At 40.9% G+C, this 21,255-nt stretch overlaps 1 protein-coding gene across 3 annotated transcripts in view; it reads right to left on the bottom strand.

Annotated features, from left to right (window-relative positions):
* Window positions 1–20,196, bottom strand: part of LOC139376312 (serine/threonine-protein kinase STK11-like) — a 46,438-nt gene extending 26,242 nt beyond the window's left edge. The window contains exons 1-4 of one of the 3 annotated variants that reach the window (XR_011627901.1): window positions 20,017–20,184; window positions 18,187–19,196; window positions 4,425–4,508; window positions 903–992 (exon numbers count right to left, since the gene is read on the bottom strand). Coding sequence is in view for 2 of the 3 variants with exons in the window: in XM_071118701.1 (XP_070974802.1) it covers window positions 903–992; window positions 4,425–4,508; window positions 18,187–18,470 (458 nt within the window). In the remaining variant the exon portion in view is untranslated. Of the gene's footprint in view, window positions 1–902; window positions 993–4,424; window positions 4,509–18,186; window positions 19,197–20,016 lie in introns of all 3 variants that reach the window. The other 2 variants (XM_071118701.1, XM_071118699.1) reach the window with 2 other exon arrangements.
* Between the last annotated feature and the right edge of the window lie 1,059 nt (window positions 20,197–21,255).

The following is a 21,255-nucleotide window of genomic DNA, read 5'->3' as shown; positions in this document are numbered from 1 at the left end:
TCGCTTGCACAGTGCTCCTTGGGATGTTTAAAGCTTGGGAAATCTTTTTTGTATCCAAATCCGGCTTTAAACTTCTTCACAACAGTATCTCGGACCTGCCTGGTGTGTTCCTTGTTCTTGTTCTTGCGCTTTTAACGGACCTCTGAGACTATCACAGTGCAGGTGCATTTATACGGAGACTTGATTACACACAGGTGGATTGTATTTATCATCATTAGTCATTTAGGTCAACATTGGATCATTCAGAGATCCTCACTGAACTTCTGGAGAGAGTTTGCTGCACTGAAAGTAAAGGGGCTGAATAATTTTGCACGCCCAATTTTTCAGTTTTTGATTTGTTAAAAAAGTTTGAAATATCCAATAAATGTCGTTACACTTCATGATTGTGTCCCACTTGTTGTTGATTCTTCACAAAAAAATACAGTTTTATATCTTTATGTTTGAAGCCTGAAATGTGGCAAAAGGTCGCAAAGTTCAAGGGGGCCGAATACTTTCGCAAGGCACTGTAAGTACCTTAATACCTTACTGTAATAGAACTCTAAGAGCTCCCTAAAAGTAATGGGTAAAAATTACTTTTAGCAAAAAACTCAAGCAATAACAAAACAGTCTTAGCTTTATCAGCAATGGAGAGCTCTGCAGTCCAGGGCCTAGACTTAGTCTTGGAGTAGACTCTGAACAGAAGCTCAGACTAATAAAATAAAAATAAGACGGAGAGAGAGATGGTGCAATTGAACAAGAATGGGGGGGCTAGAGGCAGAGAGGGAGAGATGGCGAGAAAGATGGCAAAATAGATAAAGGGCGGGCGAGAACAATAGAGAAATGGTGAGCGAGAGATAGCTGTTGAGCTAGGAAGCTGCCGAGAAAAAGAGCGCGAGAGAGAAAGAAGAGAGAAAGAAACTTACCCGTGAGCTTGAAATACTGGAAATCTTTTCTCTGGGACGCTGTCCAGCATTTCTTGCATCCCACATACGCAATACTCCATCACCATATACGTAAGATGGGCAGTCAAGGGAATACTCAAAACACAACAGCGCAATGAGAAGCATTTACACATTAAAAGTTCCATATTAAACAGCCATTAAAATACAACAGAAAGGGAAAGACATTTTCTTCTAACAGAATGCATATAGGTAACGGGGACGGCAGGTACCCTATTAGTTAGAGCGTTGGGCCAGTAACCGAAAGGTTGCCGAATCGACTCCACGAGCTGACAAGGTAAAAATCTGTCGTTCTGCCCCTGAACAAGGCAGTTAACCCACTGTTCCCCGGTAGGCCATCATTGTAAATAACAATTTGTTCTTAACTGACTTGCATAGTTAGATAAAAGGTTAATTAAAAAAATATATATATATTTTAAGAAACACTGTCTCAGAGTGGGAAATTGATTAAATATGGCATTTGTTTTACTCTAGGTGAGTTTATCCAAGGCTTTGAACCAGCAGCAACACAGGTTATCTTGGAACTACAAGATAAATTGAAAAGGCAAAAACTAGATATAAACCAATTAGATATTATCTTCAAGAAAACCTAGAGGTCAGGGATGGGCAACTTTGATGGGGGCAAAAAAAAAAATCTATTCTACATATTTTGCCATGGGCTGTAGAGAAAATGCTGCAGTTTTAAAGCAAGTTTGCGGCAATTCTACACATTCTGCCATGGGGTGAAGAGAAGAATTTGTAGTTTATTTATATATATGAGAAAGAGGAGAGAGAGAAAGAGCGAGAAAGAGAGAGAGAGAGAGAGAAAGGCCTGGGGATGACGCAGAGCTAACTGCGAAGTCATGTCTGTGTCAGGAGTCTCTCCACTGCTGCAGGGTAGAGAAGGGAACACACACACTAGAGTCCTGCATCGGGTCAGATACCCACAGTTCCCCACAATTAACCCGCAAATAAGTGTATACTAGCTACAGCTTCACAATATGGATAAACAGTACCATGGCCAATTTTTTCTCTCGCTTTTATAAGCCCAGTTATGGTACATTGTTAACTAATTAAAAATACATAAAGCTGACGAATAAAAACTGTATAAAATATCCAGATGAAAAGTCTTCTCCAATTGCATTCATCTCTCTACTCAGCCAGTCTGCCACCCTTTTTATTTGTCTTGATGTGAACCATTGCTAGTGAAGCACAGCAATTGTATCAAATGTATCAACAAAGGTCCAGCTGAAGCTGTTGCTTGCTAACTTGCAACATTGTATCAACTAGCCTATTCCTGGCCCTTGTAGTTTCCCATGTCAGTGAGTTTGGGACAGACAGCGGTCTTTGAGCAAGGGAAAAGTGTTCAGGTATTATTTCCACTGGAGATATGGGATGATCAGATAATGATTGGTCTTTTTTACAGAGACTTGGTGATTGAGGCCGGGAGATTGTCGGAAAGATTTTAAATAATGTGAGGAACTATTATCATTCGCAAAAACTCAGCTTTTTAATGGTGGTTGTGGTGAGTTAAGAATATCAGAAATCAGATATCCCCAAATTGGCACTTTCCTACATTTTCACTCAGCAAGCCAGGTACTTCTATGCATGCTCAGGCACACGCTCCCTCATCATGAACAGGACAGTGAAACCAAACATGCTCATATGGAGCACTCAAAACAAGACAATTAAAAAACGTAAACTTGTAAACGATGGTCATTAAAATAAAACTTGTCTCTCACAAGTGTAGCTTGAGAACGGGCATTTACTGTAATTAGTACATGCATTAACAGAAATGAATGTAACCAAATTATGGGGATTAACGGTACATTTACTACTGGTGACATGCAGTGCCTTCAGAAAGTATTTATACCCCTTGACCTATTTCACATTTTGTGTTATAGCCCGAATTAAAAATGTATTAAATTATTGTTGTTTTCCCACATCTACACACAAAACCCAATAATGACATCGTGAAAACATCTTGAGAAATTCTAGCTAATTATTTTAAAATGAAATACAGAAATACCTCATTTACATAAGTATTCACACCCGAGTCAATACTCGACCACTGCTACTCAAACTTCCGGGATGCCTACAAGGCCCTCCTCCGCCCTCCCTTAAGCAAATCTTATCACGACTCCATTTTGCTCCTCCTTTCCTAAAGGCAGAAACTCAAAACAGGAAGTACACGTGCTAAGGACTATTCAATGCTAGTCTGGCCAATCGGAATCCACGCTTCAAGATTGTTTTGATCCCGCGGACTGGGATATGTTACGGGTAGCCTCTATGAATAACATTAGCGAATACACTGATACAGTGACTTTGTTTATCAGGAAGGGTATAGGAGATGTTGTACCCACTGTGACTATTAAAACCTACCCTAACCAGAAACCGTGGATAGATGGCAGCAATCACGCAAAATGGAAAGCGCAATCCACCACATTTAACCATGGCAAGGTGACTGCGAATATGGCCGAATACAAACAGTGATGTTATTCCCTCTGTAAGGCAAACAAACAAACAAACAGGAAAAAGATCAGTAGAGATAAAGTGGAGTGGCAATTCAACAGCTCAGACACGATAAGTATGTGGCAGGGTCTACAGACAATCACAGACTACAAACGGAAAAGGGAGTGTGTTGCCAGGAAAATAACCTCTCACTCAATGTTCTCATTTTGTCTGTCATAGTTGAAGTGTACCTATGATGAAAATTACAGGCCTCTCTCATCTTTTTAAGTGGGAGAACTTGCACAATTGGTGGCTGACTAAATATTTTTTTGCCCCACTGTATTAGCCACACACCCTTCCCCTTCTTTTAAATAATACTCAAGACACATCTTCACACAAATTTTAGTCACTTTTCACAGACAGCTAATCAGCTAGGCCTACTGCCATGCGCCCTGCCCAAATAGGCATAGGCAAATACGCACTATTTTTTAAATAATCAAAATAATATTTTATTCCTAAATCATGCTCTCTGGTGAAATATTTTGAATGAGTTCATTCATTCATTTCTGTATAGACAGGAGTAATTATATACATTTTGGCAAATGTATTTCAATGTACTTTAGGGGAAGTTACTAGACACCCCGGCCTATGAAATACCTCGTATGCCATTTCTCTCCTCTTCTATTAGTTTTCATATCAACTTTATTTCATTGTCCAGAAGCCAAGTCCTAGTTGTTACATCTTCAGATTCCCCGTTTCTATGTTCCTAAATAAAAAAAATTATATATGTCACATATGAACCGCTAGCAGAATTGCTTTTTGGCAAATGTTTGAACATTTTGTATTATTGGTTTCTTCATTAGAGGAGTTATATGTTCTGTTAAGATGCATTACAATAGTCTAAATGTGATTTGTCATTCTGAGCAGTGGGTGGACGCCCTAAATGGGATACAATCCAATGCCTATGGTCAAATTTAAATCTCCCAGGTCACGTTGGCCAGTGTCACATTTTCCTAACAGAAACCCTGGCGTGCACACACACAGAAGAAAGGATATATTTTCTGCTTCTCTTCATTGTACAACACATCCACCAAATGGATCACATTTTTGTGCTGGAGTCTCCGTAGCAGCTGGATCTCCCTGAAACACAAACAAACCAACAGACAAATAAGGTTAGAGATGTTACAAATGAAACTCCCTCACAGGCATCACAACTGAAACATTGGTGAAATTGAAAAATAAATAAATAAATAGCACATTGTAAAATAAATTATGCGTAGACTTCAGGGGGAATGAAGCATTAAGGTGAGTATAACAGCAGAAGAAAGGGTGAACGACACATTGGGGTTGCTAAGCTCATTGAGACAGCTCTATAAACTGGCGCTGGAGGGGGAACTTTAAATCACCACCATGTCAAACCCCCAGGAGACTCCACATTCATCTGCTACAGAGTAGCCGGCCTGCCACTAATGACTACAGCTACTGCATGAAGGGAGCAAACACAAACGAGGCAGGCCAAAAGTGTTTGTGTATTTATGCCTCAGTCTACGTCACAGAGAAACATCCCCTTTCAAAACAAGCGTCCTTGTTTTTAAAATGACTGGGTTTGAATTATCCATGTCATTCAACTGGATGGGAAGGAAATCTCGGCTACATTTGAAAGTGCATTTTCATGAGTAAATGTTCTGGTTAAACTATCCCCAATTCAATGGATTTGCAACCCTCTGCATGCACATTGCATTCTTCCATCACATGTACAGCTAATTCTCAAGATCTTACACACTAATGAGATGCTATTGAGCCCACACTACTACACTGTCTGAGCCAAGGACTTCATGCTTTCTGGTAAGTTTTGATTACAATATTGGGTGGGGTGAATATATTTTATGACATACATTATTTTTTGTTAACTAGTAAATAGTAGCCAACAGCAAAGTGTGTTTAAAACATGTTAAGGATGCTGCAAATTTTCGCAGCTTTTTTTTACAAATCGCGCAACATTTCAACGTCCTGCTACTCATGCCAGGAATATAATATATGCATATAGAACACACTCTGAAGTTTCTAAAACGGGTTAAATCATGTCTGTGGCTATAACAGAACGTGTTCAGGAGTAAAAATCCCAGGGAAAACTGTTCACCAAAAACAAAAACAAAAAATAGAAAATAGACGAGGTTCCGCTTACAACGCCTACAGCTTCCACACGATGTCGCCAATACGGGCATTTGCACGTGTATCCTTGGTGGGATGACATATAGGCACTTCCTGTCTTGGGGTGCACCCAGGAAATTATGAAAGTGAAAAAAATGGACGATGATTTCAAGACTTGCTGCTATCGAATACAGATCGCCCCGTGATGAATTTTATTGATTATTAACGTTTATTAATACCTAAAGTTGGTTTACAAAAGTAGTTTGAAGTGATTTGTAAAAGTTTATAAGCAACTTTGTTAATTTTAAAAAGTGACGTTGCGTCGTGTAAAGGTTCATTTTCCTTAGATCAGATGGCCTTCATAAATGGACATTTTTTGGCATACTTTGACGGATTTAAAATCGGGGAAAAAGACCCAATTGTGATGTTTATGGGACATATAGGAGTGCCAACAAAGAAGCTCGTCAAAGGTAATGAATGTTTTATATTTTATTTCTGCGTTTTGTGTAGCGCCGGCTACCGCAAAATCTTTTGTTTAGGTCTCGTTCAGGTATTTTGGGGGGGTGCATGCTATCAGATAATAGCTTCTCATGCTTTCGCCGAAAAGCATTTTACAAATCTGACATGTTGGCTAGATTCACAACGAGTGTAGCTTTAATTGAGTATCTTTCGTGTGTGTTTTAATAAAAGTTTGAGATTTATCGAGTACTATACTATAGTACTATAGGTGGCGCTCTGAAATTTCCGCTGATGTGTTCCTGTGCAGGAACCACGTCCATAAGAAGTTAAATAATTTCTAACTTGTTAACAATTTCTGCGAGTTCGTTTTTGATAACGTGGGTTTTAGCTCGTTTGAGCCTGCTAACTGAGGAGTGTTAATTCACCTGTTTCCATACAGGTTTCATTTTATAACATTCATTTTATAACATTTATCTTACAAAGGAGTTGTTTAATCTAACTGTTTAACTATTTATCTGTACATGGAATTGTATTTTGTTTCTCATTTTTTCTAATCTTTACAGGAAAATGCCACAGGCACTATCTGATGTGTGGAGACATTTCACTGCAGCTAATGTAGAAGGAAAAGCTGTGTACATTTGCAAATGTTGTGCCAAATCATATGTGAATAATGCAACAAAGATGCAGAATCTGGCCAAGTGCATGAAGTTCCCTTCGCGCTCACAACAAGCAACTTCTGACAAAAGTGTGTGAAAGGTCAATTAGTCAGTTATAGCAGCAATCTACCTCACCAAGCAAAGTGAGAAGAATAAGAGAACCACATTGAAGCTGGCCAGCAACACCCGTTGGGGTGGTGTTGTCATCATGTTTAACGGTCTCCTGGAGGGGAAGGAGTCTCTCCAAGAAATGGCATATCACAGTCTGCCGATATGGACAGCCCCATCAAGAGGATCCTCCTGGATGATGCATTTTGGCAGAGTGGTAAAGCAACCTGAAACCTATAGCAGTAGCCATTGCACAGATTGAAGGAGACAATGCCATCCTGTCTGATATTCAGACTCTGCTTGCAGATGTAAGAGAATAAATCCATACAACCCAGCCCACTTCACTGTTGCTCAAAGCAGAGGAAACTGCAGTTCTGAAAATAATCAAAAAGAGTGAAAACTTCTGTCTGAAGCCCATACACGCCGCAGCGTACATGTTGGCGAGAGCATCCTGTCTGGTGCCGAGATCAACAAGGCCTATGGTGGCATCACTACCATGTCTCGCCACCTTGGCCTGGGCAAGGTTCTTGGCAGTCTGGCGAAGTACACTTCCAAGCAAGGGCCTTGGGATGCAATATGGCAGTCGTGCCAACCTATCTCATCAGCCACCTGGTGGAAGGGACTTTGTGGATCTGATGCTCTTTCCCGTTGCCTCCATCATCCTCTAAATCCCACCAACATCAGCCGCCTCAGAGTGCAACTGGTCCTTGTTTGGGAACACACACACCAATACAAAGGTTGAAAAATTGGTGGCCATCCTGGCAAATTTGAGGCTTTTTGAGCTTGACAACGAGCCATCCTCAACAAGGTTGGAAAGTGACAGTGAAGATGAGGCCTCAGAGTCTGATGTTCAAGAGGTGGACATTGAGGAGGTTCAGGGAGAAGACATGGAGGCCTGAGAGGAAGACAACCAAAGCTTTAGTTTAGACTATCATTTTACAGATGTATGTTGACATTTTTTGGGGGGAGATGTGATGGATCATTGGGGATTATTCAAGATTGTATTTATTTTGTTCAGTGAAATCATCCCATGTGAAGAGTCAACTCATTTAATTAAAGTTCAATTCCTAACTACATTTTTATTTCTATTGGAAGGACTTAATAATTTGCAATTATGTCAATTGTGATAAGGTAAAAGGTTTATGTTTCTGTCTCCATATGGTAAATATATGGCAAATACATCCAATGGGAGACAAAAAAAAACTACATTTAAAATGGTATTAATATTAATTCCCATGTAAAGTTTCCACCTCTGAATATTCCCCAAATTGTGCAACCCTAAAGTTAATTCATGGAAATTAGGCACTATTGACATTATAAAATATTGTCCCATGTACATGTTTAATTTACTGATGGTCCCTAAGGCTCCAAAAGGATATGGACTGTCAAACCAAATTGACCATGGGCATTAAGATTCGGGTCTCCTGCAGCTGCGCTCTGAATTGATGATTACTTGGGTGCTGCCAGCTGTGTGAATGTGTGCAGGATTGAAATAAACCCAAGAAAAAAAAAAAATTCTGTTACAGTACCCTTCATTCCATGACAAAAAAAAAAGTAGTATCATCTCGTAAATCTCAGTTTAGGACGAGACTGACTTCATGACCAAAATTATTCTATTTACACGTTGTAGTCAATTTTGGCACTAGAATACATGTTTCTCACTCAGACGCTACATAGGCAGTTATACTTTTTAGGGGCAGTCGGTCTTTAAGCCAGTAGTTCAGTGCACAGCGTTGGGCTGCCTGCATTCTGCACACAGCTTATTGAAAACACCATGTAGGGCAGGAACGCGCACACACCCTCTTTCGCTAGTCTAAGTTGCCAGTCTCTCACACACAATCTACACACTGTACTGTCGCTCTCCCTCTGTGGTGTGCCCGTTTCACTCACCATACTAGCCTGCAGTCACAGGCTGGCCCAGTCCTTTGCTATATTCCCAACAATTACTGCCTGCATCACAACTGACTGAGTCAGAGAGACATCCCGCCTGCAAGCAGCCACACACACAGCAAAAGGGACAAACACTGCTGCAAGGGATAATGCATACATGCCAGACCATTTAGAAAAAGGCAGGGAAAAGAAAGCTGCTTTAATCATACTAGTACAGAGCAACACCACAAAACAAACGTGTTATTGTTTTGGGATACCATCTTTGATGTAAATATAGGCTGTCCAGGAGGACGGAAACCTGCATTTTTACAAAACAGTTTTACAATTGATCGACTGACCATCAGTGACCACCATCAGTGGTCACCAACCCTTTTGAGTCACTTTGCAGTCAAAAAGCAAGCAGAGATCTACTGCTCCGATTCTTTTAAAAACATGACTTCAAAGAATTTAACATTAACCCAATAAAAACAGTTCTGTATGAATGAGGCTTGTGCAGTAGGCCGAATACATTTTCACAGCATATTTGGCTATATGCTTGGCAATATTGTTCTTCTCAGACCATATTATATTTAAAATCTCGAACTTCCATAACAAAATAGTTCAGTTGGTGCAGCACAGCTGAGCATAAATTAAAATAATTTGCTAATAAATAGCTGTTTTATTTTACTGGACTGATGGTACCTGCATCTGATGGTGATTGTGCTTTCAAGACAACTGGGGGGGGGGGTGATCTTCAGGTCGGAAAGTCAGAGCTCTAGAAAAGATGCCAGAGTTCCGACTTGAACTTCTGAGTTGGATGACCGTTCCAAACTATTTTTCCCAGTCTTCCACCTGATGGCGAAACCTCTGCCTCAGGCACGAATTTATGTTGTTCCTTTGACCAGAAAATGTGAAATATTTTGTAGTAGTGTTGAATAAAAAGACATGAACTCATTCATAAAAACAGCAGCTCTTTAACAGTCTCTCTCTGGTCATAGTTTCAAAAGTCATAAAATCTCATGCCGGCTAGTATCAAACTTTGCTGTGGCTGGGGTCCTGGAAGCTGTGGGCATGGTGATTTGAGCTATCCGATCGGCCAGCGCAGTAGGCACACTCGATTTAGCCACAGATCTCCTGGTCTGCTGGGAAGGGGGGAGTTTGTCTTTTCAGACAAATGAAATGGTTCAAAATGGGAACATTTTGCCTACCTCATACACAGGGCTTCTGAATCAAGTGCACCTACTGCCAACAGCGCAACACACACAAAAAAAGAAGAAGCCTTTATAGTTGGCTTTTCGACAGAAATGTTAAGTGATCGACTAGGAATGCCTTGAAGGTCGACCGGTTGGTGACCACTCCTCTACACATATAGCTTAAACTTGGCCTTAGCTACATTCTACAGCTGCCGGTGCACTAATTCTAGGCTTATTCATTATGATGACAAACTTCTTAAAATGTTACCTGCTAGAAGTCAAATGAAATCAATGGACTCAAAGAACGAGACCCCACACACAAACACACCTCCCTATCTCCCCCACTCAGGAGTGTGCGTGCGGCATTCCAAACCAAGGCTCAGAATTTCGGAGGCATCGCCCAAGCAACAGGAATGGTCATTGCGCAACGGCAGTGTGAGGGTGTCCATCCCCGTGGCAACCCCGGGCAGTGAAAGCAGGAAGTGTTTGGCAGACAGGAATGTTAAGCGATGGCTGCTGTGAGTGTGAATGGAGAGAGAGAGAGGGGCTCAGGGTAGTACTGTACTATGGCATCCAGGGCCAGGCCTTATAAGGCTAGGTATGGCTCTCACACATGCTTAAAAAAATAAGATGATTGTGCATGTCTATGTTGGTGGGCCCAAACATATCACAGACACTGTTCCCACCAAAAGTGTGAGAAACTCAGGCATGTGCACAACAGCATAGGACACACACTGGTGTGCTTAGTACTAGACAGTAATAATTAGAGGGTGTGAGTACAATACAAGACAGAACATTGCATCGCTGCAAATGAATGCCCCATCCACAACAATACTTGTGGCTGGTAGCCTAGACAGCAACACTAACATAATCAAGTCAATTTAAAATCACATTCGAAATGGGCTAATTGAATCTAACCGAAATAGAACTTGCAACAAAAATCAATAGAAAAATGTAGAGAACGTGTTCTACATGCAAGCAAAGCAGCCTAAACGGAGTTGTTCCTCCATCTCTAAATACTTCCCACGGTGAGAACTCACTCATTTGACAGTTGCATTAGTTCGCTCCTCTATATTTAGACACGCCTGCAGCTCATCACAAGATTATTAAATAAACTCCACTGTGTGATTAAAACCTCAGCTGTGGTTCGAAAACAACTGCCATTTTATAGAAAGAGAGAGATGGTTACAGTAAGGCATGCATGCATTTTATCATATGGGTGGCCCCAGCGGGAATCAAACCCACAACCCTTTGCATTGCAAGCGCCATGCTCTACTGACGGAGTTACACAGGACTGTGGACGATGTGGGTCTGGGTCATCCAGTTCATGACACCTATTCAAGTGATGATGGTGATGCCCTGAACAAAACGCTAACAATTTAGTTCCTTGCTCAGAACATGAGAACATATGAAAGCTGGTGGTTCCTTTTAACATGAGTCTTCAATATTCCCAGGTAACTTTGACTATTGGATGTTCTTATAGGCACTATAGTATTGCCAGCCTAATCTCGGGAGTTGATAGGCTTGGAGTCATAAACAGTGCAATGCTTGAAGCACAGCGAAGAGCTGCTGGCAAATACAGGAAAATGCTGTTTGAATGAATGCTTACGAGCCTGCTGCTGCCTACCAACGCTCAGTCAGACTACTCTTTCAAATCATAGATTTAATTATAATATAACACACAGAAATACGAGCCTTAGGTCATTAATATGGTCAAATCGGGAAACTATCATTGAGAGGGAAAAAAAGTATATTCTTTCAGTGAAATACGCAACTGTTCTATATTTTATGTAACGGGTGGCATCCCTAAGTCTAAATATTGCTGTTACATTGCACAACATCCAATGTTATGTCATAATTATGTACAATTCTGGCAAATTAATTACAGTGTTTGTTAGGAAGAAATGGTCTTCACACAGTTCGCAACAAGCCAGGCAGCCCAAACTGCTGCATATACCCAGACTCTGCTTGCACAGAATGCAAGAGAAGTGACACAATTTCCCAAGTCAAAAGAATTCATGTTAGCACATGAACTAAATATGCAGGTTTAAAAATATATACTTGTTAATTCATCACCCGTTTGGTGAAGTAGGCTGTGATTCGATGATAAATGAACAGGCACCGCATCGATTATATGCAACGCAGGACAAGCTAGATAAACTAGTAATATAAACCATGTGTAGTTAACTAGTGATTGTTAAGATTAATTGTTTTTTTATAAGATAAGTTTAATGCTAGCAAGCAACTTACCATGGCTCCTTGCTTGCACTCGCTTAACAGGTGGTCAGCCTGCCACGCAGTCTCTTCGTGGAGCGCAATGTAATCTATGGCCATAATCGGTGTCCGAGAACGCCGATTACCGATTATTATGAAAACGGCCCTAATTAAAAAATAATTTAAAAAAAAATTTGTAAAAAATCGGCCAACCTCTACTCTGTAGCGCATTACAGTCAAATGCAGAGCAGTTGTGATGCAACCTTGCTAGCTAGCTGGCTAACTAACTTAGCTGGCTAGCTAGCTTATTTGCATCGATTTGATGCAAGATAGATAACCTATCATCTCATCCAGCAGTGCCTATCACAGCAACAAGTTTGTCAAACTTGAAGGATTTGGTTTGGCTATTTTCTCTTTCTCCCTGCTCCTCTTGCGCCCATCCCTCACCCAGCTGTGCTGAAACAACAAGCAGTACATTTGCCTCTCCTGAGTCACATGAGCAAGTCCCCGTTGAATTTTTATTATAATAAAACATGTATTTCAGCTATTTTGTATTTATTAAGGATCCCTATTAGCTACTGCCAAGGCAGCAGCTACTCTTCCTGTGTTCCAACATTAAGGCAGTTATATACAAACACTTCGCACAAGTGTGTGTACCCTCAGGCAGCTACTCTACAATACAAAATCCGTGTGTAGAGTGCGTGTGTTATTATGTGTATGCGTGTGTTTTCACAGTCCCCACTGTTCCATTAGGTGTATTTTTATCTGTTACCCGAGTTCCATGTAGCCATGGTTCTATGTAGTACTGTGCACCTCCCATAGTCTGCTCTTGGTCTTTCCAAACAAAGTTTGGAAAGACCAAGACTCTCCCTAGAGCTGGCCGCCAGGCCAAACCGAGCAGGGGAGAAGAGGCTTGGTCCTGTCTCGGAGCTCTACGGACAAATCCTTCAACCTCCTGGCTTGGTTCTTGTTCTGACATGCAGTGTTAACTGTGGGACCTTATTTAGAAAGGTGGGGAGAAGTCTGTCCATAATAAATCACTGCTCTGACCAAGGACCCGATGGTCACTGACAGAGCTCCAGAGTCCTCTGTGGAGATGGGGGAACCTTCCAGAAGGACAACCATCTCTGCAGCACTCCACCAATCAGGCCTTTATGGTAGAACGGCCAGATGGAAGCCCACTCCTCAGTAAAAGGCACAGGATAGAACGCATAGAGTTTCCCAAAAGGCACCTCTCATACCATGAGAAACAAGATTCTCTGGTCTGATGATTGAACTCTTTGGCCTAAATGCAAAACATCAAGTATGTGTTTTAATCAAATCAACTATATTCACTGAGCTTGTCTGATGCTTTAAGCACACTATGATTAAATAATTAAGGCACACAAATGACTAGAGGGAGTCCAACCAGCAATTGATTTGATTGTGCCGGGCCGGAGTCATATTTGCTGCACTGCTAAAAAAAAAATTTAAAAAAAGGGTTTTTGAAGTGTGACTGACTAGCGCCCGTTGTCACCCTCTCCTCCCTGCTGCAGCAACCACCACAGAACATTTGTGTTTCCCACACTGTCCGTGTTGCTACATATGCAACATAACTACAGCCATTTCTGACTAAAAAGGTTGTTACCAAAATTCCTAATTTGTTTAGAAAAAAAACATTCCCTACTCACTCAACCCTTGCTCTCTTTATGTGGCACATGTATGCATGTGACCAAATACCTATTTGCATGGGACTAGCATTACTAGAGAACGTTGGGTATGTAATTATTACTTCAGAAAGTCCGTTATTCCAGAGGATGATTCGGGCGGGATTCGTTTTTTCCAAACTGCCCTCTATAATTCTTTAAGAATACAGACAGACATACAGTTGAAGTCGGAAATTTACATACCTTAGCCAAATACATTTAAATTCAGTTTCACAAATCCTGACATTTAATCCTAGTAAAAATGTGCTGTCTTAGGTCAGTTAGGATCACCACTATTTTAAAGAACTTGAAATGTCAGAATAATAGTAGAGAGAATTATTTGTTTCAGCTTTTATTTCTTTCATCACATTCCCTGTGGGTCACACACTCCATTAGTATTTGATAGCATTGCCTTTAAAATTGTTTAACTTGGGTAAAACGTTTTGTGTAGCCTTCCACAATACATTAGGTACATTTGGCCCATTCCTCCTGACAGAGCTGGTGTAACTGAGTCAGGTGTGTAGGCCTCCTTGCTCGCACACGCTTTTTCAGTTCTGCCCACAAATTTTCTAAGGGCTGAGGTCAGAGCTTTGTGATGGCCACTCCAATACCTTGACTTTGTTGTCCTTAAGCCATTTTGCCACAACTTTGGAAGCATGCTTGGGGTCATTGTTTATTTGGAAGACCCAATTGCGACCAAGCTTTAACTTCCTGACTGATGTCTTGAGATGTTGCTTCAATATACCCACACAATTTTCCTTCATCATGACGCCATCTATTTTGTGAAGTCCACCAGTCCCTCCTGCAGCAAAGCACCCCCACAACATGATGCTGCCATCCCCACAACATGATGCTGCCATCCCCGTGCTTCACAGTTGGGATGGTGTTCTTCGGCTTCCAAGCCTCCCCCTTTTCCCTCCAAACATAACAAATGGTAATTATGGCCAAGCAGTTCTATTTTTGTTTAATCAGACCAGAGGACATTTCTCCAAAAATAATGATCTATGTCCCCATGTGCAGTTGCAAACCGTATTATGGCTTTTTTTATGGCGGTTTTGGAGCAGTGGCCTCTTTCTTGCTGAGTGGCCTTTCAGGTTATGTCGATATAGGACTCGTTTTACTGTGGATATAGATACTTTACTTGTTTCCTCCAGCATCTTCACATGGTCTATTGCTGTTGTTCTAGGATAGATTTGCACTTCTCACCAAAGTACATACATCTCTAGGAGACAGAACACGTCTTCTTCCTCAGCAGTATGACAGCTGCGTGGTCCCATGGTGTTTATACTTGCGTACTATTGTTTGTACAGATGAACGTGGTACCTTCAGTCTTTTGGAAATTGCTCCCAAGGATGAACCAGACTTGTGGAGGTCTACAATTTATTTTTTGAAGTTTTGGCTGATTTCTTTTGATTTTCCCATGTCAAGCAAAGAGGCACCGAATTTGCCTCATCCACAGGTACACCTCCAATTGACTCAAATGATGTCAATTAGCCTATCAGAAGCTTCTAAAGCCATGACATTTTTTGGAATTTTCCAAGCTGTTTAAAGGCATATAGTGTATATAAACTTCTGACGCACTGGAATTGTGATACAGTGAATGATAAGTGAAATATAATGTCTGTAAACAATTGATGGAAAAATGACTTGGAAAAGTAGATGTCCTAACCGACTTGTCAAAACTATAATTTGTGGAGTGGATGAAAAACCAGTTATAATGACTAACCTAAGTATGTAAACTTTAACTGTATGCACACACATGCACCAGTCAAAAGTTCACACCTACCCATTCAAGGGTTTCTTTATTTTTACATTGTATAATAATAGTAAAAAGACATCAAAACTATGAATTAACACACATACTACATCATGTAGTAACCAAAAAAAATGCATATGTCAACCAGCTTCATGAGGTAGACACCTGGAATGCATTTCAATTAACAGGTGTGCCTTGTTAAAAGTTAATTTGTGGAATTTCTTTCTTTCTTAATGCGTTTCAGACAATCAGTTGTGTTGTGACAAGGAAGGGGTGGTATACAGAAGATAACCCTATTTGGTAAAAGACCAAGTCCATATTATGGCAAGAACAGCTCAAATAAGCAAAGAGAAACAACAGTCCATCATTACTTTAAGACATGAAGATCAGTTATCAGATATCCCTTTGTCATCCAACACCATGAAGAAAACAAAAGAACTGACAGTTCAAAAGAGAGAGATGGTCTTTGACCTTTATAAATCTGGTAATGGCTAGAAGAAGATTCACAAAACGACTGAATAGACCACTGAGCACTGTCAGGGCAATTATTAAAAAATTCTAAAGATATGGAACAGTTGAAAACCTCACAGGTAAAGGACGCATTTGCCCACCAGGAAGGGAGGAGGATAGTGAGAGAAGCAACAAAATCCCCAAGAATCACAGTGAAAGAATTGCAGGCCTTGGTGGCGTCTTGGGGTCACCAGCTTTCAAACCACAGGCTGGAAGTGTTACCAGAAGAAAGCCCTTTCTGAACACAAGACACAGACGCCAGCGCTTGGAGTTTGCCAAACGTCATTTAAATTATGACTGGAAGAAGGTGCTCTGGTCAGATGAGAACAAAATTGAACGTTTTGGTCAGATACAGCATTGGCACATTTGGCATCGAAACAGAGATGCCTACAAGGAAGAGGCACCTCATACCCATGGTGAAATATGGTGGTGGGTCAGTGATGTTTTGGGGCTGTTTTAATTCCAGAGGTCCAGGGGCACTGGTTAAGATTGTGCCATCAATGAATTCCACCAAGTATCAGGCAATTTTGGCTGACAATCGGGTTACCTCTGCCAGAAGGCTGGGCCTTGGCCATAGGTGGACTTTCCAACTAGACAATGACCCAAAACATACCTCAAGATCCACACAGAAATGGTTCTGTGACAACAAAATCAATGTTGTGCCAAGGCCATCTCAGTCGCCAAACCTCAATCCAATCAATAACCTGTGGGCTGAGTTGAAGAGGGCAGTTGATAAGCGCAAACCCAAGAATGTGAAGGATCTTGAAAGGATCTGCATAGAGGAATGGTCCAAAAATCCCTCCAAATGTGTTCCTTAACCTTGTCAAACATCACAGGAAAAGACTCCATGCTGTTATCCTTGCCAGAGGTGGTTGCACTAAGTACTAAATGAGGAGAGCCAATCATTATGAAACCTTGATTTTAGTGAAATGTACTTTGTATTAAATAATTATGATTTTGGTTGGTTCCATTGAAACATTAATAAAGTACAGTATTTCTCAAATGTTGGTATTTTGAGTTTCTCTTTAATTATATTGTTTATATTTTTTAAAGTATTGTTTGTGCATTGCCAGTCAGGGGTGCCAGTAATTTTGGAGCCCACTGTGTGCGATATATATAAATAATTATTGCTACTAAAGAAGTCTCGGTCGACCAACAGCCTGTAGACCAAACAATCAAACCAGTCGACGAAATGGGGTCAGCCCTAAAACAATATTGAAGTAGTTGGCAATATCAGTGGGTTTTGTGATTAATGAGACATCTGATGCAGTTACACATCCCTGCTTTAAACATACGGCGACAATTTCAGAATAACCGTATTTTCCTGTAAAAAAACAAAAACAAAAAATGAGTATAATATAAGGAAAATGCCTATACATTTCGGCGGTTTCAAAAACGTCACTCGGCTATGAGTGTTGGGCTCAACGAGACAATTCTGTTTATACTGACTGACCTGCTTGGAGGGGGCAACTGTCAGGCGAGTGTAGTGCTCGACCTACGGAGGTAGTGGTCTAGATGTGACAAATTCACATTACCGAAAAAGGTCTGGCCGAGGGTATTTTCTCAAAATCTCTAGGTGCTCTATGGTGCCGCCATGTAGGGAAAGGGACTTATTTGAATAGGAGAGCGAAATGCAAATGAAGATCCAAAGTGTTGTTGTGCACTTTAGACATGTAGAGAAAACAGTTATTGAGACACTGTAGGCGTGAACACAGTAATAGACTATGCACATGCTAATGATAATCACAGAGACGCAATATTAAGCGTTACCCAAGCAATCATCCTATAGCAGTGACATTTAAGCAATAAGGACTAAGGGGGTGTGGTATATGGCCAATATACCATGGCAAAGGGCTGTTCTTACGCACGACGCAATAAGGAGTGCCTGGACACGGCCCTTAGCTGTGGTATATTGGCCATCTATCACAGACCCCAAGGAGCCGTATTCCTATTATTAACTGGTTACCAACACATTTAGAGCAGTAAAAATAAATGTTTTGTCATACCTGTGGTATACGGTCTGATATACCATGGCTGTTAGCCAATCAGCACTCAGGGCTCAAATCAGCCAGTTTATAATAGTTAATAAATACTTGTGCTTGACAATGCATGACCAAGAGTGTAAACCAGAGGGAAGAAGAGCAAAAAGAAAGATAGGGAGAGAAAAAAATGAAAGAAAAATCCACCACCACACAAACTCCCATCCCCAAAACTTACTTCTTCACATTAGCCTCTCCGTTGGGGATCCGCCTCAGCTTCTTCTTCTTAAGGATCTTGACGGCCCTGCGACACAGTGTGTCAGAGTCCAGCATCTCCTTCACCTTACCGTAGGAGCCCTCCCCCAGCAGGTCTCCCATCAGGTACTTCCCAATCAGCTTGGCCCTCTTCCTGCGTGGCTGGTAGATCACCTCGGTTGAGTCGATGCGGTGAATGAACGTGTCCATGCCCATCAGCTCATTCTCAGTCAGATAGTCCAGGTGCTGCAGCTCCCCGTCACTCATGTTTAAATCAACTTAGTTAGAGCTTAGTCACTGCAGTGTGCTCCAGACAGTCCAATGCAACTGCACTGTGACCTCAAGCCTTTGGCCTGGCTGTGTGTCGTGGTGGCTCAGGGATACAGTTCAATTAGAAAAAAATCAAGGGACATGGGAGGAGGTGTGGCCAGGTCTGGGCATTGAGAGAAACTGTTGACGTTGGGATAGAGTAGGTCTGTAAACATGAAGGGGTTAGTTTTGGTTAGTGGGAAACTGTAGGCTAGCTGTAACAGTTACCAGAGAGGTGTAGGGCAGTTAGCTAAGACCGAATGAGTTCAAGGTCCAGGATGAAAATATTTGTGGAGAGTTCAGGCTGTGACAGGTGCTACTGAGCAGAGAGCGGGATCTCTGGCCGAGATTACATTTCACTGCTTAGCTCCATGTCACCTCCATCTGTGATCTGATATGGGATGGTGACAGGCAGGGGGAGAGGTAAATGGTCCCGTTTCAAACCCAAGCCCTGTACTTCGGCCATAGGTCCTGGTAGCGATCCATGGTCTCTACTTCAGAGAGGGCACCATCGGTTTGCCTTGATCTAAGTCCAGATGCAATAGCTAAATACTCAAACCAAAATGAGTCCTTTCAGTCTTTAGTATCGTTATTACTGCTCTGAATCCTATATTTCTTGTCAGCTCTTTTAGTGAGTCCACTAGCCTTTCTCAACTGGCAACTCAGGATTATGTTCCAGGGAACCTGTGGGTGAATAACGACATCAACAGTCAAATCTCTCAGCAATCAGGTGGGATATTAGCCTAATGTTCATTTTGTAGAAAGCGAGTGACTGCTACAGGATAGGTCCACAAGACTGGCTGGCTATGCGTTTTACGCTACTTCTGCCCGGTCTGCTGTCAAAATACTAAATCAAAAGATCAGCGTTTCAGAACGCAAGCAAACAAGGAAAATCGATTATGAAATGTTCTTCTCAGACAACTAGCTGTCGCACGACTCAGTAAATGCATGTCGCACATAGAAAAGCTTGCAACCCAAAAATATGCGCATGCTTATTTTGTGTTCCAAAAAAAAAATCTGCTCATGTTTATGTTGGCTTGAGCTAGCTAACTAGTGAACGTTAACTAGCCTCGGGTATTTTGCTGTTTGTTTCAGTACAGTACCATAGTTGCCTTCCTCAACTGACGAGGGTAGTTTTCCAAACAGATAGTTTCGGTGTGACTACACCGGGTAACATGCTTTTAACACCTCAACTCCTATCGTTCCGAACCCCAGCACAAATGTAACGTTACACTTTCATTCAACTAGCATTTCTGTAGCTAGCTAACGACGTGCTAAATAACGTTAGCCATTTAACTCGGATAAGTAATCGGTATTTAGTTAGTTTTGTAGGCTATGCTCAGAATCAGATAAAGTTACAAACAAGACGAGTACAGTAACAGTAAGTTAGCTACGTCATCCCTACAGTGTTTACAAACTGCAAAAAGCTACAGTAGTTAACGGCTAACGTTAAATACAGATGGTAGGTTAGCTAAACGTCGGCCTTTTGGTAAACAAGTCTCACCTTGACATTCAGACTGAATCGAAGTCGATGGATGTCCTGTTAGTTATGTAGTCTTCCTCTGTATTTTTTTTTATTTGTGTCTGTTTGCACAAATATGTGAGGTTTGCTATTTTTGATGCAGCTGCTATCAGGTTGCCGCCATGTTGTTGCTCCACATGAATGAAAGCCAACCTCTCACTTGCGTCAACGCCGAGTCAAAACGGGGCGTGGAATAACGAAATTGCCGTTTTTCGTCTTTCGTTTCTGAATTTTACAAACTAAAATCGACTTGTTTTCTCATTTATTGTGTCAAGATTGAACATGAAATAACATAAAATAAATACAAACAGCATGTATTACATTTTTAGGTTTAAGTTTTTAATTTTGTTCATACCTGGAAGTACCCTGCCTCCTATAATATTCCAGGGTTTAGGGGAGGTGTATACAGTGTAGGTTGGCAGCACAAATAAAGGATTAGACTGTGTAAGTGTGACAGAAAGATACAAATACTCATGTTAGCTAAAATGCAGAATGTATTAAGAAGTTAGCATGCCAAACTCAGGAAATTGAAATAGGCAACTCGATCACTTTTCTAATCACCCCTAGGGTGTACACCCTATGCACTTTTGGAGTTTTGATTGGAGATTTAACTTCAACATAGGGTGGGAGTTATTATCAGATTGATTACACCTGTCAAATAATCTCAGATCGCCACAAGTGCATAGGTTTTAGGGAATGATTAGGGATTGACCCCCTCTATGCAAATTTGGTTTTTAAAGACCATTTTTAAGATCAATTGTTGAACTGTAATTTCTCAAGTTGTCATATTCAATAACACTTTCAGATTTAAAAAAAAGTCAATCTAGGTAAAAAGTGGGATACAAAAGTCTGTCTACCTCTATTTTTTATACAGTGTGTTTGTGTTTATTTACACATATCATCTGTCATTTCAAGGTTCTATGTTCAGGTCTCAAATGGTTAACATGGTTAAAATGGTTAACAGCTCGCTACTGTGATCCAGAGGATTTTAAAAGCTATTACATGTAATTGCACTTAATTAAATTAGCCTTTTTCTGAAATGTTGATAAGAATGCCAAAAATCTTTGTTTATATTCATGAAAGCACACATTTCTTTGGTTATCAATACCTTGGATAATATGGATAGCCGTGGGCATGAAAAAAAAAAACACTTGTTATTTTTGGCCCAAGAAACAGGTGCGAAGAGTCTGAATCAGAATGATATGTCCTGAAATAAATTTT

The sequence above is a fragment of the Oncorhynchus clarkii genome, chromosome 20, assembly GCF_045791955.1.
Source record: "Oncorhynchus clarkii lewisi isolate Uvic-CL-2024 chromosome 20, UVic_Ocla_1.0, whole genome shotgun sequence".
NCBI lineage: Eukaryota > Metazoa > Chordata > Actinopteri > Salmoniformes > Salmonidae > Oncorhynchus > Oncorhynchus clarkii.
This window is presented reverse-complemented; position numbering and strand designations above follow the sequence as displayed.